This window comes from Rhipicephalus sanguineus, chromosome 5 (genome assembly GCF_013339695.2).
Source record: "Rhipicephalus sanguineus isolate Rsan-2018 chromosome 5, BIME_Rsan_1.4, whole genome shotgun sequence".
Classification (NCBI taxonomy): Eukaryota; Metazoa; Arthropoda; class Arachnida; order Ixodida; family Ixodidae; genus Rhipicephalus; species Rhipicephalus sanguineus.
This window is the reverse complement of record NC_051180.1, coordinates 166,741,915-166,766,855: the sequence shown is the minus strand read 5'-3', so window position 1 is coordinate 166,766,855 and position 24,941 is coordinate 166,741,915. Positions and strand designations below refer to the sequence as shown.

Genomic DNA, 24,941 nt, shown 5'->3' with positions numbered 1-24,941 from the left:
TTGCTTATACTAAAACTACGCATGCTAAACATTGACTCGAACCTATTGCAGCGGATTAAATGCTTCTTATGTAACGGAACCCATCATTTAACAGCTAACGGTCATAGCTCGTGCAATTGTTCTGTAACATCAGGTGTACCGCAAGGCTCCGTCCTTGGACCCTTACTCTTTCTAATTTACATTAATGACCTTCCAGCCTACATTACATTAACAATCGGGCTATTTGCCAACGATTGTGTCATCTGCTGCGCAATAACTAACCCTCATGATTCATCTCAACTTCAATCTGATCTTAACAACATTATTTCTTGGTATTCACTCTGGCCCATAAAATTATATGTAAACGAATGAAAAGTAACGATGATCTGCCGAGGTAGCACTGACTGTACTATCCCTGCTTAATCAATTACTAATTTTCAATTGTCATCTGTCAATACTTATGAATACGTAGGTGTTCACACAGACAATTTATCATGGAATACTCGTATTAACTATACGATTAACAATGCGAACTGCATTCTCAGCTCCTTGCGTCGTAACTTTGCATTGGCTCCCGTTTCCTTAAAATTTCTTTATAAAACACTAGTCAGGTCTCAACTCGAGCATGCCTCTTCAATCTGGGATCCTCATTCTTGTACACTTATAAACGCGCTAGAAGCCATTCAAGATCGTTCAGCTAATTTCATTGTTGCTAATTACTCCCGTGCTGCCAGTATCACTTAAACAAAGACTTCTCTAGACCTCCCTAACCTTTCTAATAAAAGGAAGCAGGCCCGCCTATGCCTCCTTCATAAAATCTTCTTTATGAATCCTGTACTGAAATGCATTGTTCTCGTTACCTTTTACATTTCATCTCGCATTGACCATAACTTCAAAGTTCAAGTGCCGAAGACTTCATCTGAATGGAATGACCTCCCTGCCTCCATCACCAGCAACCCTAATCATGTATCATTCAAGACTGCCATTTTGAATTTGTGCAGAGAGGAGTGGTGTGCTCCTCTCTGAAATGCCGCAAATGGCAATGAGTGTACGTAAATAAATAAATAAATAAATGCTGCAACCATTGTATCACATGTAGGTTGGAGTAGCCTTTGCTAATTCGTATTCTTACAACATTGCAATGGCTTACTCATACTACCTATGATCTGCTCTGCCAATGTTCCCAAACTGCAAACCTTGCTAGCCTCTCCAGTGTGCCTAGAGCAGTCTCGACTGGACTTAGACTGAAACTAAGGTCCTGGGATGCTGTCTGTACATATCAGCTCCAGATGCCCATAAACATTCTTGGGCAGGTTCATTGTTGTGGAAGCTATTCAAAAGGTGTGTTCACCAAAATATACTTCATGGCCAAGGAACAACCTCCCATCTCATTTTTTGGAAGCCACGAGAGCTTTACGGGCACTGTTCACTCTCGGAACTCTATAATTCACAACTATCTAACAAGCATATCCAATATTTCTAACGGTACTGTACTTTATGCTGAATATTCTTGATTTACATTTTTACAGCAGAGCTGTTACGCTCGAGGTTTGCCGTGTGTCGTAGATAGAAAATTATCATCATCATCTTGAACAGGCACACGCTCGTTTTGTCCTCTTCTTCACCTTTATACTCTTCTTCCTCTTCTGCTTCGCTCCCAGAACACGCGTGCAGGTTTGTCCAGCATGGGATGCAATAACCCTGATGGGCAAGAGAACGAGTACAGAGAGAGAGAGAAAACGAAAGAGATAGAAAGAGAAAAATTGCAGGCAGGTTGCACTGTTGAACAAAGCTTGGCACAGCAAAGAATGGGCCCATCGCCGCTCGTACTCCCAGTTGACCGACACGTCTAGCTTCGAGATGTGCGGCTTCCTCCTCGGGAGTATGCAGCCAGGCTATGCATAGGTCTCCGTGGTTTCACTGCTTATACTTCTTGAAAATTGGTGGGTGTTTATCGGAGTTTATATTTTTGGCAGAAATTCAGCGTTTATCAGAGTTTATTTCTAGTAAATCCCGAATTCTCCGAAATCCAGAGTTTTGCATTAGTCTCAAAACCATCTTAGATCTTAGATCAATTCATATCTGGACACTAAAACATCAAACACACGAAGTACATTTTATTTTTTCTAGAAGGTTTGAATGCACAAAAACATATACGCACAAGTGAAATCCTTTAACATAAAACACCTGTATTTCTGCGTATAACAACCTCATGCTTAAAGCCTATTGTAAAACACGCGAGCATACTTTGCGAGGTTGCTGTCAGTGATCGAAGTGCGCTCCTTTTGATTGACGACTCTCAGCTTTGAAAATGCCCTTCCAACGTTAGCGCTAGAAACAGGAAGTGCCAGAAGACGCAGCGCGCAGCGAGAAAGCACTGGCCACTGGACATTGTGAATTCTCCAAAATGACAGGGGTTCAACAATGTTACATATTTCATAGCACTGATAGTTCGCAAAATCACTTAGGAGCTGGTTCATGTCGTCAGTTTCAAGAAGCACTAATTGAAAACTAGGCGCATAGGTTTCAAATGTGCAGGGCAGCTCATGCTTCACATTTGTATTCACAATTTGAACACAGTACCAAACAATTCTTTAGTGTACTGTAGTTGATCGCACAGGTTCCTCTCAGATGTCTGTCTCCACTTTTCGGCTACAGCAGCGTAGTATCCATGAAAGTCTGCGACAGTCACTAAGCGGTCAGTCTCGTCAAAAAGGTCCAACAGACTTGTGACATCTCATGCGAAGACCTCGGTTGGATCACGCCATTGACTGATGAAAGCGGGCAAACGAACCCCCCAGTATGGGATAAACTTGGTGTACCAGGGTATTCTCTGCCTCAAGTTCCTTAATGATTGAGAGCACGGCACACGAATTGGTCTTCAGAAACCTCATCTTAACGAACAAGTCGTGCACAGCTTCAGGCGACGAAATAAGACTCTTGAGATTCTCACACTTCGTTCCCTTGGCTCTGTCGCTTCTTAAGAAAGACAAAATGGCTCACTAGCAGTCCAAAATATCTTCTAGAGCTTCATAAAAAGAGAACCACCTCGACGGACATACGGTTTTCAGCGACTTGATGGACACACCCATGACCAAGCACACACGACCAACCTTATGGCGCAGCTCCCGCGACGACTTCAACAGGGCAGGAAAGTGCACAACGAAATCGTGAACTACGTTAAAGGGACACTAAAGAGCAAAACGATTTTTCTCATATTAGTAAAGTGCTCTTTCACGGTACCAGAAACACCACGCTTGCTGCGAGAAGACGCTTAGTAAGCGAGAAAACGCGCAAAAACAAAATGTCGGTGGCGACACCACCTTGAAGTTTCCGCACCATTCGCCGTGACGTCACATCTTTTGACGGCACCTACTAGGGACTACGTAGTTCCTAATCGGTAAAAATGAAGTACGTTGTCCTCTGAGGGGGCCATAGACTTAACATACCAAGCTTGGGGTAATTTTGTTGAGCCAGTGGCGCCAAAATACAATATATACATTTTGAAATTCGTGACGTCACGCGGGGAGATTTCGGCGCGATATTTAAAATGAAACTTTGAACTTGGTTTTCTCCTTTATTAATAGACCTATGATGATGAAATTAATGACGTTAGAGTTCTCAGTGCACGAATTATCTATCTAAACCGATTCATTGTTTCTCTTTAGTGTCCCTTTAAACGAGCTCGTTCTGATTCCATCCTCCAGAGTATTGTTGAGTAGGTGGCACGGATCTTTGAAGTGAAGCGCCTTGAATTCAGGGGTTGGAGAGTTGCAAGTACTTGTGAAGCTTCTGCATGTAGGAAGCTGAGTCTGAGCACAACACAGCTACATCGCCTAATACAGCTATGTGCGGTAAACTTTAGATTGGTCAAACCAGAAGATGTATCAATGAGCGCTTAGAACTTGCACTTTCGATAAAGAACGAAATCAGGTCATATTGGCCCTTGAAATCGGAGTTTATTGGATAAATCCGAATTGTCAAAATATTTACCGGCGAATGTTTATCGGATTTTTTCGGATAAAACCGAAAACACGGAGCCCTAGCTATGCACTGAAGAGCGGAGTTTGCGCACAATGTCTCCGTAGGTGGGTGGGGCTTAGCTACTGCGCACGCGCGGCTTGGCCAGGTGTTGTGGTATCTGGTCGCAAGACAATGCGATGCTCGCTTCACTTTTCTTTCTCTCTCTTCGTTGATGTTCTCCCTGTCTCTTTTTCTTTTCTGCATTTCTTCCTACTTCTCTCTTTCTTTCTGTGTCGCACTTTACTCTCTCCCCTTCTCTTTCCCACCTCCTTGCTACACTATACTATACAAGGTTATGCTATGCTCTGCTTTCATGCCTGGATAGCCGAGTGGTTAGGACGCTAGTCTTCGAATCGAGGGCACGTGAATCCCACCTCGTGAACAATTTCTTTTTGCAAGAATTTTTCTCTTTCTTTATCTTTTTTTTCGTCTCTCTGTTTGTTTCGCTCATTCTATGTCTCTATCTCTTTGTGCTCGTTCTCAGGGTTATTACAGACCATGTCGTAGCGGTGAGTAGTGGGATGTGCCCAAGTTCTGTGGCACAGACCCATTCATGATGATGATAGTTTTTGGGCACAGTCACACACTTCACGCCGAGCTAGAACAGCTTCCCTGTTAAAAGAGAAATTCTTGACGAGGCGAGCTTCAAACCCGCCTACACACAATCCGAAGGCTAGCGTCGTAACCACTCGGCTATCCAGGCACACTAGCAGAGCGTAGCATAGCCTTGTATATTATAGTATGGCAAGGTTATGGGGAAGGGAAGTGAGGGTGAGGAGGAGGGGAGAACGAGTACAGAGAGAGAAAGAAAGATAGCGAGAGAATGACTACAGAGAGAAAGACATAAAAAGAAAAATAGAAAGGAAAGACAGAGAAACAAATAGACAGAAAGAAGCAGACACTAGAAAAGATAAAAAAAAAAGACAAAGCATAGCCATGTACAGTATAGAATAGCAAGGAGCAGGAAAGAGACAGTTGAGAGGGTTAAAGCCAAGCCAAGCCAGGACCAGCTAGGTGTCTACCACCTCTGGTGACCCAGCCTTGCGCAACTTAGTGCAAGCTGCGCTATTTTATTTTTATTTCAGCATAAGCAACGCTGCTGCATTGTCGTTACTTGTGCAAGTGTAACTAAGCAGCATATTTTTAAGCACTAATTGGTCGTTCATTTAGAAATTAAGGAATAAATCGGAGAAGGAAGAGGGAAGTTTACTACACTGCAAGTGTCTACACTTGGCGACAACTTATCTTGGCAGCAGAGCGAAGGCTATGGAGGCGAGGCATCCGCACATTTGTGTTACTACGCAAGTAGTCCAGCAGCTTGCAGCCGATTTCAGTTTCGGTTTCGCTTGCTCGCAGAATTCGTAGACAATTCAGGCTGACGGCACTTTACCCCAGCACAGAGGTTGCAGATAACTTGCTGGGTCTGTTTTGACAGCCACTTTGTCGCATTTCAAGTATATCTTTCTCAGAAAACAAAACGGTGAGTTTGCAGCCGCACATGGTCCAGCCGGCATTGGGGACGCCATGTATACTGCGAGACCAGCTGTGCAGAAAGCGTGGTGCTGTCCAAGAAATGAAAAAAGAAAATAAATTAAAGGGTATAATAATTTTTTACCGCCAACGGCTTCCCATACTTGTTTAATTTTAATAATGAAGAAAGCTTTATTTATTCGAGCTAGGTAACTGAAAATTGGAAAATAAAAATAAGTACTATTTCTTGGTGCTTGCTCAGGCAGGCATTTCGAAAGTTCTGTAGCTTCCACAGTACTGCGAAGAAAAGTTGTCGCCGAGTGTAGCATGAATGGCTGGCCAGTGGTCAGCTGTGTGAGTGGGAACACAGTACTAAAGGACAGACTTGATTGGATAGTACAAGAAAACTTTATTTCCAAAAACAAAAAAAAACAGCAAATTGAATAAGAATGTGCAGTAGAACAAAATTACAGGTCTGCACGGAAAACAACTTGCAAGTAATGCAGTACGATTTGTAAATGTATTCAGGCTTACAAGTAATCAGCCCTCAACACCCATAGCAGAGTCTAAATGATCAATTATTCAGGACTACATGGTCGTACAATGTGATGATTGTTCTCACCCACTCTTTCACACACAAGTTGACTGTGACTAATGTACAAGTTACCACATGCTGATGAGCACAACTGCCTCTTTCTATGTTTTCAGCCAGAAAAAAGAATAAAATATATACGTATGCCGACAAAACTGCACGAGCTGCTAATGCTGAAAAAAAGAAAACTGGACACACTAAACCTGCAAAAGAACGTAACCATCTTTGTTTTTGTAGTCAGATTTTTCTTAAATATGATGACACATAGTTGCCTTGTACAGTGTAGGCCTTTTTTTTCTGTTGTGCTAAAGAGAGGCTTCCAATTCAAGCCTGCTCATGTCTTTAGATTGTCCAGTTTCACACCACTATTACTAGAGGAAAACATGAGCACTGCAAACATGCATGCAATACTAAGTAACAATGCAGATGACGGCAATGTCAAACCAATGTTGCCCAGTTTAGGATCTATGTTACACATTCGAACCAATGCTGGCAACAATATGTTCCAACCCATCAGACAACACTGTAAAGCGAGGCTATATGTTAGGCCAACAATCGAGTATAACGACCCAAACAGCTGGGCCACCATCGTGCAATCTGTTGTTCAACATTTCCTTTCTATGGAATCAAAGTTTTTTGACGAAAGTGTGATTGGGGTAGTAGTAGTATGTAGGCTTCTCTAATTTTGCAAGGTTTCACGAGATGGCACAGAGCAGCTTTCTTTATGGTGTTAGGAAATTAACCTGTGCCCTACAATTGCTTTGACACTTTTTTTAAGCATACAGCATTCCCCCACACATAACATTTGTTTTAACATGCAATTTTCAGTTGCTTAATAAACCACGACACTTGGCAATGTGCGAGACAACAGAGGTAGATACAGCATACTTCTGTTAATATGGATTTGATAAATTCGATCTCGACTGAGAGTCCCCGCAAAACTTTCATTCCTGAACGTTAGCCTTCAGCAGATAATTAGAACTTAGACGATCATTTTTACATCTCCCATCGAAACCATCCATTTCCAACCTGCCACAGGAAGATCTTAACCCGAAAACGGTGGCTAACGGTAAGTTATTACAGTATTTATTTGATTGTAATGCATGCGTCAGTATTTTTTTGCTTTTTCATAGAAAATTGGCCCGAAAGCTACTATGGCAGTGCAAACGAGGACAAAACCAATACTGTGTTCGCGACAACTTAGAGCTAGTTTGTCCAGTGCTATTACAAAATGGCTACCATGGCCGGTGAGTTTGGGCAGCATAACAAGACACCAGTTTCAGTATGATTACAAGTGCACTTTCAACCAATAATTTGTTTCATTTGTTGAGCCAGTGGCAACAGCTGCATCACGTGTCTTCTGTGTTCCACAGAATCGCACGTCGCAAGACGGACTAGCAAAGTGGTTTGTCTGGTGAAGGCCACCATTCCGTTTATGAATGTTGATGAGTCGTTTTATACATGCAGGGCTTCAAAGATGCCGCCAACCGTAAGGAAGATGACATAGTTTGTTTTTCACAGTGATAAACTGCTGCCTAAGCGTTATGATGACAGAGATTATGTAAATAAAGTTTTTTTCCGAAAGGAGAACGTTCACCGGTTTCTGCTTTTTCTCACTGCCAGACTTGGAGACGTGCTATGTTTTTTTCCCTGCTAAAAAATGGGGCACGCATTCAATTTCTAGATACTTTAGGTACCAAGTCATTTTTTATGTTAATTTTCTATTAAGGACGACTAAAGGTGCATGTTCTATTCAGGGATGTGCTACAATTGGGGAGAATTCTGCCAAATCAGTTGGCAGTGCGCTGTTTTTCGTGCCATTTATCTCGACCTGCCAGATAACTCAGCCAATTTTATTGGTCTCTTCAGGGTTGACGCAACACAAGTCGACTGTATTCCTTTTTCATGGCAACATCCAGAATGGGTAAATCCTGATAGCATTCGCCAAGAAATAACAACAGTTCAGTACTTGGTAAGGCTAATAACTTTGTCTCATATAGTTATTTTCCATGTGTCAAATTCACAATAGCAGTATAACTCACAGGTACCGAATAGATGTTCGCGATGGTGCAAACACAGCAGACAACAAAAAAGCAATGCATTTTTCTCGTCTGCTGAACAGACTCTTAACAGACAACAAAAATGCATTGCTTTTTTTGTCATCAGTTCTGCCTGCATTACCTTTTCCAAGCAATCTTGGGAATCTTGTGACCATCATAGGTTGCAAGGACAATTGAAGCAGAGGAAGAGGTTCCTAATGCAAATGCACATGCCACCCGTCACTTTCGATTCGGTCAGACCTGCATACTGGCAGTTTGTGTAGACGCGCGTGCCAAATGTTTGTTTGATAATCGCCCCTGCGAGATGGTCAACCTTGGTGTAAACCCTTTGTCTGCTGCAGGCAAATCTCACTGTGTGAGGAAGGTACCTTGCAGACACAAGAAGCAGGGTGCTCATTTGCTTCTTCCATTTTAAGCCATTGACAGCTGTGTTAGTGGGGCACCTACAAAATTAACATGAGATGCATCAACAAATTTTACATGTCTAGCACCAACAAGCAGACACGTGTCAACAATCAGAGCAATGACTGATTACTTCTCCTCACACAAATTACTGACTGTGCTAAGAGGAAGACCTATGCTTGGGCCACATATGATTTCCATATTTAAGTACATGTGGAAGCAATTTTGCTGCATTTAGAGAGATGCCAACTGTCACAGACAGATTTGGCGCTTGAGATGTCTTTACTAAAGGATGGAAAAACTGAAAAAATAAACTACCCTGTTTACGAGTACATACATAAATGTGCATCATACAGACGATGCAACGTAGTGTAAAAAATTTACAAGTTTGATATTAGTTCACGGCTTATATTAAACTGTTACATTGTTTGCATCAACACTGATCAAGTCATGTTCACGAAGAGGGGTGGGTATCCCTTCATACTGCTGTACTGCATCTATATTTATGTACCCTGGCCATACTATTGACATGGTTCGTATTACTGCAATGCCCATATTCACTGCACAATTAAAAGGTTATAAACTTGGCACTTTTTTATTAGCCACATCTCTGACAAACATTCTTTAAAGAAGAGAAGTGGTGGCCTGCACAAGATATCTGCCGTAAGCAGTCGGCATGCTTCAACTTTGCCATTTACGCCGCAGAAACAAAAATAAACTCGTTGAAACCGGGTTAGTTAACATCGAACAGTGGAATTTCTTGGCTTGCGCAAGTTCGTTCAGAAGCTTCCTCTTGGAAGTCAGATCTAAAGAAAAAATGTCCACTTCAAAAGTGTCGGTGCAACGAGAACAGTGTTGTCGTACGAAATAACAGTGTGCAGTTTCCCTCGAGTGGAAAAAACATGCGGAACATGGACCAAGCAAGCAAACACGCACACACCATACACGGGATGAAACAGCGCAGTAACACAACGGTGGTGGCATCTTCTGCCCAATCAGCTCCTGGGAGCGACGGCCAAGCGCTCGATGGTGCGCCTGTACTCCATCTCCAAGTCTCTGTATTGACTCTCCAGCTGCTCAATGCGGTTCTCGGCGTTGAGGCACTGCAACGTGGCACGAAACTCCTCCGGCGACATCGTCCGCTGCATCTTCTCAATGTCGGTTTTTTGCTTCTGCAGAAGAAGACAATGCAAAGAAAACTGTGGAGTGTGTCCAGTGGACAGGGCTCGTACAGGTTTCAAAGGAAGATATTCGAGGAATTTCAAGGGCCTGTTGCAGGTTTTTCAAGGACTAAAAAACAGCATCCAAACGAGGATTTTTCAGTATAACAATGTTTGAAATTCTGCCTAAATTTGTCGCACTTATACATCTACTGAATTTAACGAAGTCATCACCACATTCAAATTACTTTGTTAAATCGGGAAGTTTGTAACAACGAGAAAGGGGTTTTTCAGTCCTTCGAAACGTAAAAGTGTAACATAGGCAGCTGTTTGCTGCTAACCCACGCGTGCTCGTGTGAAAAGTCTGTTCAGGTGTACCGAACATTGAGCCTCAGATACGTGGTCCAGGCGATGCAGGCCAAGTAGACAGCCATGTGAAATGTGACATGTAGCCGAAATGCAAAGACGGGGAGAACGAATGCAGTGATCATGCGAGCAGGGCAAGCAAGAAAGTTGCGAGGAGACAATCAGTGTCATCTGTCGCATAAATCATGAAATAACGAAAGCACACAGTAGTGTTCCTGTGGGAGCATTTACAGGAACAATAAACCACTGCCACACGTAGTACCATCTGGTATGTAACAGCACGACTGTTGAGATCACCGTTCCATGCATGTGGGTGGTGTGCGGCCTTGTCAAAACCAAACCAGGCTCGTGACTATTGGTGACAGATGTTTTAACTGAATAGCGTTAGACTCGCGCTTGAAGAAAAAAGCCATTTGTGTAAAAAATAGGGAAAAATTAGCGGTTCTTTTTACTAATTTATTTCAGAAAAAACTTTGTTAAATCGGTTTTGGTTCCAAGTTAGCTTTGTTAGTTCAGGTTGACAACAACGTTGAACCTTAGGAGTACCTGCCAGGAAATGCCAATTTCTTCCTTAGACTGGGAACTGCGTAAAATCTGGTTTTGTTAGATCGAGTTTTAACTGTATTATTATACTGCAGGAAAGACTAGCCTTGATGCCATCTAAAGTAGTTCCCGACACACAACAAATATTCAGGACAGGTGCTGAGACTTCTCTTGCCATCGTTAGTGTGCTAACCACATGCACCGCTCGCTTGACAGGGAAAGAAGCAGCATAAATGCAGGAGACAAGTGTGAAGTCACAAGGACATAAGTAGAGAGAGAGAGAGAAAAAGCAAGACAAGGTGCCCTGACGGGTGAGGAGTGAAATAAACGATAGGAAAGGCATGAACAAACAGAACACATGCAAACTCGCACGGTGTGTTGTTTCTGAAAAGGAAAGTTTGCCCCATCGAGGCTAATCTACAACGAAAAGCAGGTCGCACTGTGGATTTTAGACTGCAATGGTACTGAAATTCAAGAGTTTTCAAAGACAGAATACAATTCAAGGACAATTCAAGGACCTTCAAGGACCTTGAAAATGAGTGACAGTGCTGCATTTAATGAAATTTAGGCATACAGAATCTTTTTCAAATGTGCATATAAATTGGCTTTCAATGGAGCTATAATTGGGAAACAAAAATGACTCTTTACTTTTCATTTCATTAAAATGAGGTTCATTACATTGAGATGTGAAAGTATCAGGCTCCATAACTAACACAGGAATACCGGATGGCTGAGCAGTGAAAATGCTAGTGCCAAAACATCATTGTCTTCCTTTATGGCCAGAATAAAAACTTTACCGCATTTATATAGAAAATAAACACATTTCACTATATCAAAGCTAAATATACAGGCTAAAGCTAAACATACTTTTATGGATATCAAGTTGGAAAAGTAAAACAGTTTGTTACAACATCATATTTTTGTTTCATCGAAGTTTATTTATGCTAAGGTTTAACAGCATTTGTGAAATAAAACATGGCATTAGATCTCGCTAGTAAGACAGGTTTCAACTTATCAGGCATTTTGGTGCGCACCCAGGCTCTCAAGCACATTAGGTACCTGCTACGAACTCCTTAACTACGTGCCAATCGCCAATTGCAAACTTGCGTCTCTTGGTGAGCACCACTGATATCAGCAAAGCGTGGAATATATAACTGATCACGTAGCGCAAAATTTGACACAGGACAAGAGAGGGGGACGAAGACGAGCGCTTACTTCCAACAAGGCTTATTTCGAGGAGCGTACACATATATACTCTCGAAATGCGAAAAACAAACAAATCATTCAAGAAGCTCACAATTGCCATGCCCGAAAATTTTACATTCTCAGGAAAGACAATTCTTTTTGACAAAGCCCGAGAGAGGGAGTGCTGATGCAGTTCAGCCCTAATCTACAAATCCTCTCTGCCTCGATAATTTCCCTTGTCGTTTTATTTCTGTTTTTTCCTACGATAATGGTGTCATGAAAAAGCGGTTTGCAGCCACACGTGCTGCAGTGCAGTGCCAGGAAACCATCGCGACCATTCTTGACATTACAAGCATGTTCCCGGAGCCGGTCATTAATACAGCGGCCAGTTTGTCCTATATACTTCTTGCCGCATGAAAGAGGTATCTGATAGATTGCATTTGCTGTGCATGTGACGAACGGGATATTGTGCTTCTTTGAGCAACCACGTTTTGCATTTGAAACATCCTTGGTGCACAAGTACGACAGCTTTTTCGGGGCAGAAAAAACCACCTTCACATTGGCCCGCTCCCCAACCTTTTTCAAGTAGTGGGAGACTCCATGTAGGTCCGGGACTACAGCAAGCCTCTGAGGCCTTACTGGCTCAACATGTGGGAGCGCTTGTTCCGAGAGCTGAAGCTTCTTCACCAAACTTTCCGCAACTGAAACCTGTATGTGAGAAAGGTAACCGCTCATTCCGCCCACACAAAACTTGTTAAAAGAGGTATTGTAAACATGTGCTTTCGCAATGCATTAGAAAAGTCTTGCCCCCATCTAATGGCAGCCAGTTTTAAAGAGCAAGCAGAGCGACTTTCGAATGCCGGTTACCCTTCTCACATACAGGTTTCAGTTGCGGAAAGTTTGGTGAAGAAGCTTCAGCTCTCGGAACAAGCGCTCCCACATGTTGAGCCAGTAAGGCCTCAGAGGCTTGCTGTAGTCCCGGACCTACATGGAGTCTCCCACTACTTGAAAAAGGTTGGGGAGCGGGCCAATGTGAAGGTGGTTTTTTCTGCCCCGAAAATGCTGTCGTACTTGTGCACCAAGGATGTTTCAAATGCAAAACGTGGTTGCTCAAAAAAGCACAAAATCCCGTTCGTCACATGCACAGCAAATGCAATCTATCAGATACCTCTTTCATGCGGCAAGAAGTATATAGGACAAACTGGCCGCTGTATTAATGACCGGCTCCGGGAACATGCTTGTAATGTCAAGAATGGTCGCGATGGTTTCCTGGCATTGCACTGCAGCACGTGTGGCTGCAAACCGCTTTTTCATGACACCATTATCGTAGGAAAAAACAGAAATAAAACGACAAGGGAAATTATCGAGGCAGAGAGGATTTGTAGATTAGGGCTGAACTGCATCAGCACTCCCTCTCTCGGGCTTTGTCAAAAAGAATTGTCTTTCCTGAGAATGTAAAATTTTCGGGCATGGCAATTGTGAGCTTCGTGAATGATTTGTTTGTTTTTCGCATTTCGAGAGTATATATGTGTACGCTTCTCGAAATAAGCCTTGTTGGAAGTAAGCGCTCGTCTTCGTCCCCCTCTCTTGTCCTGTGTCAAATTTTGCGCTACGTGATCAGTTATGCATTACCAACATGCCCAACTTCATACTCTTGTGGAATATATTACGGCTCTCTTGCACGAAGCATTTGGAAACGATTACACAGAACACGAAGGCCGTGGCAGAAGAGCAGATGAGTCATAGATACGTGTGCACATGTAAATGATGCAAACACGCATTGCCGAAACTCCGACAATACACAGCTTTTGCTGTCGTGTGAAGCCGATCATTCCTAGTTGTGTCCAGTACATCGCCAACTATGCTCACGCCGTCATTGCCATGGCGCTTGCTGCACCATACGCACGTGTTGCTGTGCCGACCGCAGCACATGGGCACGGCAATGGCAAGGTGCTTACTTTCGTGAGGGCAACGTGTCTGTGCGGCGCACTAAGCGGTCTCGCACAAAAAGGCAGCATGAACGGTGGCGCAGCACGTTTGGGTTAGTATCACCTATTAAATGCGTGCAGTACGCTTGCAACTGCGCTAGGCCACATGCACTACAGAGCAGTTCAATGAAGATGCTCATTGTAAGGATTGTCAGCGATTAAGCCGTACTGGCATGTTTGCCGCCTGCCGCCATGACGCCTCTGTGCATTTCCGGTGCTTATCCCTAAAAACATCACCGCACTGTGCCATGACAGTAGTCCCTCCGGATTTTCAATATGCTGCACCCCATCACACTCTGGCATTGCAGCAAAGCTGCCTTTCAGACTCTGCTATGGCCACAAACAGATGGACTCACGAAAGCACTGGTCCGAACCTACGAGATGATAGACGTGGCAGAGGTGGGGGCTTTCATTAATGCTGTTTCGAACCTGAAACTTGGGCAGAAAGTCCGAAAAATCGGACATGGAAGACATTCAACATACAAAATTTCAGATGTTCTTATACATTGACGTCTATGAGGCAGATTAGGAACTATGGACTCGAAGGGAGCGCGCCCTTGTCTGCCACATGAATTGGGTCTCCACGGAAGTTGGAGGAGGAGGAGAGGTTGAGGAAACAGTGTCTTCCTTTCACGTATAAGTGTTCTTGACACTACATTGGTTGCACCAAATCATGTAAATAAATACAATTCGGCCTCTGTACTGCCTCATTCTAGATAAGACAGCTGGGAAACACCACCCCTCCAGCACTTAACCAACCTAGAGAAAAGAAATGCTTTCATGTTCCTATCTCATAAGAATATGCTAAGGGATCTCCTGCAACTTGTTCTGTAATTTCACTTTGAAATATTCGAGAAATATTCAAAAAATATTCTGTTGAATTCGCACTCAAAACTTTAATATTCGAATTCGTTTTGCACCCAAAACCTTGTTATTCGCACAGCTCTAGTTATAACAAAACAGTGGACATTATTTTCCCCTTGAGGCTATGGAAAGTCGTGCGGCGACATTTACGTGCCTCAGGGACAAGAATTCAAGCCCCTTCGATCAAATCTGAACAGGCAAGTAAGGAAGCCAAATGCAACATCAAACTGCATACACTGTCCCTGCCAAATTCAATAATGAGATGCCGCATCTTTTTCCCAAGGATTCATATAGTACGCCTGGCATCCTCATCTGCATAGTATTCACTATGCAGATGACAAATTGGGGCAAATAGCGAAGGTGCATCCTGAGCTGCGCCACCACTAATCCGTGGAAAGTATGCTTGAGACGGTGAGTAGGTAATGGGCTTCGTAGTTCTTCTATTTTTGGTTTGTGCCTCACAAAGTGCTATCCACAACAAATTCAACATACATGCAATTCCTTAGACAAACAGTTCAAAGAATGGCATTAGCCTCCATACCTGGTAGGGTGCATTTAGCCGGTTCTTCACTTCCAGGCGATACGCCTTATACTGGCTGGCATTTGCAGTGTTTGTCGCTCGTAATCGAAGAATCTCGTATACTCTCCGTGCCTGCTTCTAAAGAAGGAAAAATAAAAGAATATGAACACACTACCAAGGATTGAGAAAACAGCAAATTTCCAAAGAATATGTTTCGCGTGTGTGAGTATATTCGCAAGAATTTTGAGTCAAACTAAAACTCAGAAATGATGCACAATTTCAAATAGATGTACATTGTTACAAGACATCTTGAGCTACTCAACATAATTATCATAGTATGCCTCGTTAAGCAATAAGTAAATTAACTAAGGTTATGCTAATCTATAAGTGTTCATTTTAATGCATGCCACAAATGAAAAGCATGTTCTTCAGAAGGAACATGCAACACAGAAGTTTCCGTGAAGTTATGTAGGCCTTTCTTTCACTCATTCCTTTTGTTCCAAACTGCAAGTATAGCACTGAAAGCATGAAAAAAAAGGGAAAGAAATTATACCACTCAGTGATTCCTTGCAAGGAATACAGTGCTCTACTAGTGCATTGCTTATGAATGAGGTGAAAATGAGTGCGCAAGCTCCTGAAAGGGTGACTGGCCCCAGCAAACAGCACACGTCAGGCAGTCATTTGGTATGCCACAGCTCTCAACACCTTCATATTATAAAAATTGTTTTAAAGAAGGTTTGGTTGAATTAAACATGCAAAACTGCCACTCAGGCCATCCCTACTTTCAGGGAAAATATAGTGTAACTAGCTTGGAAACCTTCCTCAATGTTCGTAGTGCACAACCAAAAATGGTTCTACCACGTCAACTGCTTTTACCACAAACTAAACAGAAGGCATATTCCTCACAACTTTCATCTCATCCACTGACTCGTATGGCCTCCAAATGGAGTTCCAAGCCATCGTAAGCACAGTGGCAAAAACAGAGTTGCAAATACACAGGAAGGTAAGGGCAAGGACAAGCGCTGACCTTCAAGTGAACTTTTAATTAGGGGTGTGCGAATATTCGAGTTTCGAATTCGAATCGAGTAATACCTAATCGAATAATTCGACTCTACTTTCGAATAGCTACCATTCGAAGTTTCGAATAATTCAACAGGACGAATATCTATACCATGACAAAGGCCAGTGGTGCAACTTGGTTAGGGTGGGTGGCTAAAACTAACGCTAACGTCGTTACAGTGACCTTCCATTAAAACATGCACCGATATTCTAGTTCGAAAGCGAGCGTTCGTTTATTTTCAAGGAGATTACATCATTTCCGCACATAAAGGCCTTATAGTTAAGAGACCTAGAAAAGCTTCAATGAGCCCCTGATCCCAAGAAAGAATGATCCTTTGAAATACTGTGAAAGAGGATAGAGCTGCACTTTATCCAGGTATCGCCAAAATCTCTTTGCGATACCTTCCCGCCCCTGCTACTGAGGTGCCCAGTGAGCGCATGTTTTCAACTGCAGGAAACGCCGTAACATCACGGCGATAGAGCCTGAAGCACGGTGTAAGATATATACTCTTTAGGTGAGGACACTCGCGAGACGCGATCGACCAGATAAAGTAACAACGCCGAGAGCCCGTCGGACCGCTGACGGCAGCGGATACCTACCGGCGGGAAGATGCAACTTCAACACAAAAACGCGTTCCCGTAGCAACTGGCGCTTCGCGGGAAATCTGAATTTCCTAGTCAGCGAACGCGGCTACGGCACGCCAGCAACTCAAGTTAGAAACGCATACCGCGTTTTTCACGAGCGAAAAACAAGACATGCAGCGGACGCCGGCGTTGCCGCCGACTGCGTCGGTTGCTATAGCAACGGTGCAGACAGCATTTTCTCTCTTTAAGTTGCGTCTTCCCGCCGCTAGATACCCGCTGCGGTCACCGGACCAACAGACGCGCGCCGGTGTTACTTTATCTGGTCGAACGCGCTCTGCATGCAAGCCGAGGAGTGTCCACACCTAAAGAGTATATATCTTACACCGTGGCCTGAAGCCATGTGTTGTGGAAGAGATTGTGTTTCTGCATGACAGTTCTGTATCTTTCGGTAGCAGTCACTCACTGTGTTATGTGCTCGAGGACATAAGCAGATTTCATTTCTTCATTCTTTGTTTCAATTTTCAAAAAAAAATCTTTAGTATTCGATATTCGATGTTTTTGGCTACTATTCGGCACTATTCGATTCGAAACAAAATTCTTGAGTGACGCCATAATCCCCTTTCGGCTGTTTTAAATATACGTGACCCCCAACCCCCAAATTATAAACGGTCTAATCGGACATTTCGCAAACCATTCTACAACTTTTCAATTGGCATTTTCCACCCAACTTCATTGCTTTAGAAGTTGATTAAGTAATCCTGCCTAATTAAGCAATTAAGTAGAACAAAAAAAAATAGTGTGACTTACTCCATGCAATACTCAGTAACATGCATTTGGTCGTGTCACTGCATCGGCATATTTTTGAACTCTGGCTAGATTTAGCTGGGGCACCCCAGATGGTCAAATTGAACCATAGTCCCCCACTGCAACATGCCTTATTAAAACATGTTGTGTTTTGGCATTTATAACCTTAGAACTTAATTAATTAATTTTTTAACACTCTGAAGCAACGTGTAACAGTCATACCAGTAAGGTTAGCACATGAATAGATATACAATGAAACAGACAAAAGTGTATCAGCAGAGATGGGAACAATCTTCAGCATACCTTGTTGATTTTCAGTTTCTCCTGGGCCTCTTTCCACATATCTTCCGAAAATCCATTATGTAAATTTTCCTTGGAGAATGAAGCAAGCTTCAGGCAGTTCCTGGCATCAACAAAGTCCCTGAGTCTCGTGAAAACCTCCGAAGGATCTTCAACTGAAAAAAAAAACAGCAGAGGACGCAGTAATGCTAACCGGAGTTCGCCGGTTATCACAGTGAAATCACAGCATCACGAAATGTGAGCACTGCACAACTCATGCAAGTTAAAGACTTTCTCGTATAACTTCTTGCAGTTAGAAAGCTTAGTATTCAGATTTCAAGAAAAAAAAATGGCAAAGCTTGCACTAAGTCGTGCAAGGCTTGAAACAGCGAAACTGGATCATTGTGAAGTCTAATCTGGTTGCTTCTAGGTTGTTGCTAGCCTTTAGCTAGGTTAGTTACCACACGGATGTCCAAACTCCAGAACCGAGCGTTTGCACCTCTCATAGATGTACGGGCACATCATCGTTGGCGTAGGGCTTCCATCGCTTCAGGCTCTTCTCACAGCTGCCATTGTCTTTCCCGCTCCCTAGTATGGTAGCTTCACACTAGTCGTGTGAAGTCTTTCTATCTTGTTATGCATTATTCCCTTTAAGTATCTCCATTTTTCTCTCTCTTTCCTTTATAGCTTGCTCTCTCTCTTAGTGAACCAGTGGCGAGTAGTGGGATTTCCCCCTCCTCGCCATCACATCTCTCCTCCTCACACCCCCTTGCTACACTCTACTATACAAGGCTATGCTATGCTCTGCTAGCATGCCTGGATAGCTAAGTGGTCAGGACGCTCGCCTTCGGATTGAGAGTACACAGGTTCGGATCCCGCCTCGTGAACATTTTTTTTCAGCAAGAATTTTTCTCTTTCTTTATATCTTTCTTTCCATCTCTGTTTCTCCTTTCTTTCTCTCTCTCTCTGTACACAATCTCAGTGTTATTACAGGCCACACCGTAGCGGTGAGTAGTGGGATCTGCCCAAATTCTGTGGCACATACCCGTTCACGATGATAATCAGCAAAACTGCTTTAGCTAATAGGAAAGATATTATGAGCTCATCAAAGGAGGACAAGAATGCAGAAATGTTTGTCATGCTGCAGTAACAAAGTTGGCAGCAGTTTGAAACAAACAATCTGCCGTGACGGTAGGTGGCAAAAGCTTTTGCCTGAAATCCGCTAAACAAGGTTTTTATGCAAATCGCCTCCTTTTTCAAATCCAAAGATGTACTGCACCAAGCGTGTTTTTTGAGCAGGCCGGATCAGAATGTTTGCTAGCCTGTTGGAGGCAACCCGCTTGCACTTCAGTTGTTTCTAGTCAACATTGGCGTGTAATAGCTCCATATCCGCTTTTAAACAAGCACTGATCATAACAAGGATATTTTCTAAGGCTGTGTGAATATTCGAGCGCTTCAAAAGAAAAGGGGGACACTGAAGCTTCGCCTTTAAGAGTTGAATGCGATAGTGATATCCGGCGCCATCCTCATCGTGCTCTAGTTTGCTAGTCATTATATAATGTTCAGTTGCCCAGCCAGCCACACACACACACACGACATACCTATAGTAAAAGTAAAGGTTTGCGCCCTCTTCAACAGCACTTACGTGTTCATAAGGGAATATGCGCAATAATCTGTATGCCCTTTGTAATGGGTGGCATGCTTTAAACCAGCAGCAATTATGCGCGTGATACTTATTCGAAGTTGCGATGACCCCACTACGTGTTCGTAAGGGAATACGCGCGCTAATGTGTATGCCCTTTGTAATGGGTGGCGTGCTTTAAAGCTGCAGCAATTATGCGCATGATACTTTTTCGAAGTTGCGATGCACCCAGTACGTGTTCGTAAGGAAATATGCGCAGTGATGTGTGTGCCTTTTGTAATGGGTGGCCGGCTTTAAACCACCAACTCGTTATGCGATTCCCATGGTGCGACGCCCGATGGCAATATACACTTGTACCCCGCATTACTGAGATATTACATCTTGTACTGTGACACCTATACACAGGACGCATATGATTGTGAAGCATTAAAGTTAACTTCAGTGCAGTTCCAAGCAATGGAGTGGCTCTTTGGTCGAAAACCTGCTTGTCATGCAAACGGCTTGGGTTCGATTCTCACTCGAACCGAAGATTTTTTTTATTACAGTGAAAGCTCGTTAATTCACACCTCATTAATTCGAAATTTTGGATAATTCGAAATGGTCGCCGCAGTCCGGTCCGCAGTGCATAGGAGACCATGTGTAAAACGATTCGTTAATTCGAACAGAAATTGCCGCCTCTACGGATAATTCGAAGCGCGCGCCGCCGAGCGTCATCATCGTCAAACACTAGTGGAAGCTTTTACGGCCGAATGATAGGTGGCACGACCGGTTTTTTCGAGCTTCAAGTGGCCTCCGAGCAAAGGGCGAGCAAAGTATGGCCTCCGAAATCCAGGGAGCAATTTTTTTTTTCCGTAGCCCTCCCGCTATCTCAGCGCCTGGCGCCACTTGTATACGCGGGACCCGCGGGACGCTGAGGAGTCGGCGGAGTAGTCCTAGCAGTCCTAGGCCGCACCCGGCAGCGTCACTTTGTTCCTCGAGCACGTTGTTCGTTCACGCCATCAAGCCGTCTTATTCCGCATCGAAGTTGCAAGATGCCGCGGGGAAACTACTGCGCGAAGACTGTCAAGGAGAAGGTGGAGATTTTGCGAGAGGTTGACCAAGGGAACTCGAGCAAATACGAAATTGCGAGGAAGCACGGCATACCTCCGAGCATGTTGTCAACCTACATACGCAACAGGACGGCCATTGAAAACGCCTATGAAGCCGAAGATTTTGGCGCCAGTCGAAAAAGGCTAAGGACAGCGAAGTTCCCGGAACTGGAGTCAGCTTTGATTATCTGGGTTAAAGAAATGAGAGCCCAGAGTATCGCATTGAGCAGCCCTATCATCATGGCCAAGGCAGCCGATTTCGCCCTGCGCTTGGACATTGAAGACTTTGTCGCCTCCGAGGGATGGTTTCATCGTTTCAGGGAGCGGCACAATCTCGTATTCCGCACGTTATCCGGCGAGGCAAAGGAAGTGGACGCCGAAACATGCGCTACTTGGAGAAGCGACACCCTGCAGCAGTACTTGGAGAGCTACTCACCACAGGATGTGTTTAACGCTGACGAGACAGCGTTATTTTTCAAGTTGCAGCCAGACAAGACGATCACCTACAAGGGAGACAGCTGTGCCGGCGGCAAGCGCAGCAAAGAGCGTGTCACTGTTCTGGTCGCCGCAAATATGACCGGTACGGAAAAGGTCCCCCTTTTTGTGATTGGCAAAGCACTCAAGCCACGGTGCTTCAAAAACATTCGGTCACTGCCGACGGAGTACGCCGCAAACAAGAAAGCCTGGATGACAGGTGACCTATTCAGGAAGTGGCTACTGAAATTCGACAGGCGAATGGAACTGGGCGGCAGACGCGTTCTTCTTGTCGTCGACAACTGTTCGGCGCACAAAGTCGACGTTGAGCTGAGAGCAACAAAGTTAGTGTTCCTTCCAGCAAATACGACTGCGGCCCTACAGCCAATGGACCAGGGTGTGATAAGGAACATCAAGTGCTTTTATAGGCGTCACATGCTGGAGAGAATGATTTTGTGCGCGGGCGACAGGAAGGACTTCGGCATTACGCTGCTCACTGCCATGCACATGTTGGTGCGCGCATGGGAACAGGTGACCGCGACCACAATCGCAAACTGTTTCCGCCACAGTGGATTTGCAGCTGGAAGTGTGCAGGATAGTTGTGACGTCGACGTGGACGGGGCTGAGGAGCTCATGCCAGTGGCATTGCGCGACACTCTTCGGGGCGTACGTTTTGCCGATTATGTTGAAGTTGACACCGGTGCATCGGTGTGTGGTGCCCTGACTGATGAGGACATTATCGCTCAAGTAGCCGGTGCGCAGCCTGTTGCTGAAGAGCCAGAAGGTGAGGAAGACGAAGATGACGAAGCGCCTGTGCGCCCGTCAGCTTCTGCAGTGATGGAGGCACTTAATGTGGCGCGTCTCTTCTTCAGCTTTGAAGAGGGTGAAGAAGATTCCCTGCGCCGCGTCCGCGCGCTGGAACAGAGAGCCACAGCTGTGGCATTCAGAGAAAAGAAGCAGATGGTCATCACCGACTTTTTTGGCCAATAAATATTTTTCGTGCCCCCACCCCCGAAATCCACCCATTTTTGCTCACTTTCATTATTTCGAATTTTGTTTAATTCGAAATTGCTCAGCGTTCCCATGGAATTCGAATTAACTAGCTTTTACTGTATTTACCGTATAAACGCGCGTAAGGGCCGCACCCCGTTTTTTTTGAAATGCATATTCTAAAAAAAAAAAAAAAAAATCCGCGTAAGGGCCGCACCCACACTTTCCTCAACCAATACGTATTCAAAATGCGCGCGCGCGTAAGCTTCTAGGCGTAGTCGATAGATGGCGCAAGGAAACGCAACTATCACCATCGTCTCCAGAGTATATATATATATATATATATATATATATATATATATATATATATATATATATATATATATATTTTTATTCATGTTAAGATGTTCGTGAAGTGGGCTAAAAATTTTAACTTTTTTATTAGTATTCATAGACTCGCCAACTAAAGGTTAAAGCAGGATTTTATCTTTAGCTTCTCACATCTCTATACAAACGCGCTATCGGCGCTATCCAAATCGGCATTAGCATCACCAACTTTGGCATGGCGTTCGCGTTGTTCGGTTTGTGCAGTTCAGCCAGCCATTTGCTGTAGTTTTCTGCACTGTTCGATGACCTTCATGCTAGCTTGTTTTCTACACGGCGTTCACGTTTTGGCAAGATGGGCAAGTACCTGAATAGCTACACTGCTGGCTATAAGTTGAAGGTGATCGAGTATGCTCTCGAGCATCGGAAACGTGCCGCCGGCAGAAAATTCGACGTTGACGAGAAGTGTGTTCGACGTTGGTGTGCTCAAAAACAAGCCTTGCGAAACACCAACAGCACAAAGCGCGCTTTCCGAGGAGAGCAGTGCAAGTTTCCCGATTTGGAAGAAGACTTGCTCCGCTATGTGACTGAAGTGCGGAATTGATGGTCTTGCACTCACAACGGACATGCTGCGTGTGAAGGGATTAGCCTTGGCGACTGTACTTGGGTGGATCCCATCTGCGTGGAGCTTGGTGTCGACGGACATTGTGTCCCGAAGTTTTAAAGTCGCCGGGATATCTAACAGCTTGGATGGCACGGAAGATGACTGCTTGTGGGGTGACGGTGCTTCGCAGCACACCATCTCATCTCGGACTCCAAGTCTGAGGACTCGCCGAGTGACAACGATTGAGCACGTATGTCGCAAGAAATGTCGTATACTGCAATAAACACTCTTCGTTCGCTAACTGGTGCGTTTTTTACTTTAAAAAAAAAAATGTCGCGTGTATGGTCCGCACCCTGAAAATTGGCCCTCATTTCTTGAAAAAAAAAGTGCGGCCCTTACACGCGTTTATATGATATTTTATTTGCATCTTTCTCGATTTTTCAGTCACGGACAGGATGACGATTTTTTGCTCAAAACCAACGACGCCGACACCGGAATTTCTGCGGAACGAGCGCTTTAACGCTATTGTGTTAATATTCAAACAAATAATCCTGTATTCAAATTTGCTTCGACAGAAACTTAAGACTTTCAAAATTTCTACGTATTTCAGGGGGGACGTGGCAATGAAACTATCTTTGTTATTTACGGAGATAAAGTGATGAAATTAGGCATGCAGATGTGATATGTTGTGCTGATATCATAACTGAAATTGGTTTTGAGCTATCTTCTGTAGTTTTTGAGTTATCACACTTGAAAGACTCTCACTGTTATCCCAAAATTAATTAATACATTAGACATAAGTTCATCAAAATTTTTGCATAAGGATATTCACAAGGGACCATTCTGTGCCGTACAGCTATTGGTTTATTTTTTAATATTTAAATAAGTGCACACAAAAATTTTTGAAATTTCTTGTACATATTGTCTTACTAACAACTTTTACAAAAAGCCAATTATAAAAATCTGTATGACAGGCAGACAAATGTGGACAGCTTTACGGCACTCACCAATGTCTTAGGATCTAAGCGTTGAAAATGGAATGGTTATATCTTTATTTGTTGTGAAATGGCACAGGGATGACTGACAGCATCTGTTCAAAAAATGAAAGCTGAGAAAATGGAGCTCAAAGAAAATAGACCTAAAAGCTAAGAAAATGGAACTCAGAAGGAAGCTGATTTTATTTTTCATCAGAGAAATGCAGCTTTGCGGCTATCTTGAGCTCTATCTGTCCTCTTTATGATGACGACAATATGGTGGCACTGTGTCAAGGGAAAACTGCAGATTTGCATTTTCTAAAGCCCAATTTTTTCATAGTTTTTGATGACAGCACACTAGTAAAATGCTTGTTTTTTCAACTTCTACTGCTTATTTTGGTCTAATATTTCACGATGACGTAAGACATGGTCTCAGGGTTGCAGAAAAAAATAAATTGAAAAATTGAACATTTTGACCAAATTTACCATTCTTATTGCCACGTCGCCCCTTAAAACAAACAAATAGATATACTTCGCCACATGTAACCCACCTGAAATGGTGGTTTCACAGCGGCGTGGGCCCATTATGCCGTGAAACCGCCTATTCCCACACTGCCGCGAAGCCACACTTCATGGTTAAGTGAGCATATTACCTGCACTGAGACTAATTTCTTTTTGTTAAGTTTAAAAGCATGTTATACGGGCCGACATGGGCTAAGTATGACAAATTTTAAAACAAAATGTATTTTACTGCCCATAACTTGCACCCTACCACTCAAATCCCGCTACTGCGTATACCAATTCGCTTCGAAATTATTCAATACTAAGAAAATTACCATTCACAGCGACTTCACTTCGAGCCAAAAACCCCATACTATTTGCACTAGCCTAGTATTTTTGCGTTGGATGCAGACATTGTAACGAAACTACAATGCATTCCCACTGATAAGCTAGGCATAATGGATA

General features: G+C 43.6%; 1 protein-coding gene across 1 annotated transcript in view; it reads right to left on the bottom strand.

The window, feature by feature from the left end:
- Window positions 1-5,867: 5,867 nt before the first annotated feature.
- The window catches only part of LOC119394416 (histone acetyltransferase type B catalytic subunit), a 51,932-nt gene continuing 32,858 nt past the window's right edge, over window positions 5,868-24,941 (bottom strand). Inside the window, exons 9-11 of the mRNA XM_037661714.2 lie at window positions 17,904-18,055; window positions 15,174-15,290; window positions 5,868-9,698 (exon numbers count right to left, since the gene is read on the bottom strand). Coding sequence (XP_037517642.1) covers window positions 9,522-9,698; window positions 15,174-15,290; window positions 17,904-18,055 — 446 coding nt within the window. The 3' untranslated portion in view covers window positions 5,868-9,521. The remainder of the gene's footprint in view (window positions 9,699-15,173; window positions 15,291-17,903; window positions 18,056-24,941) is intronic.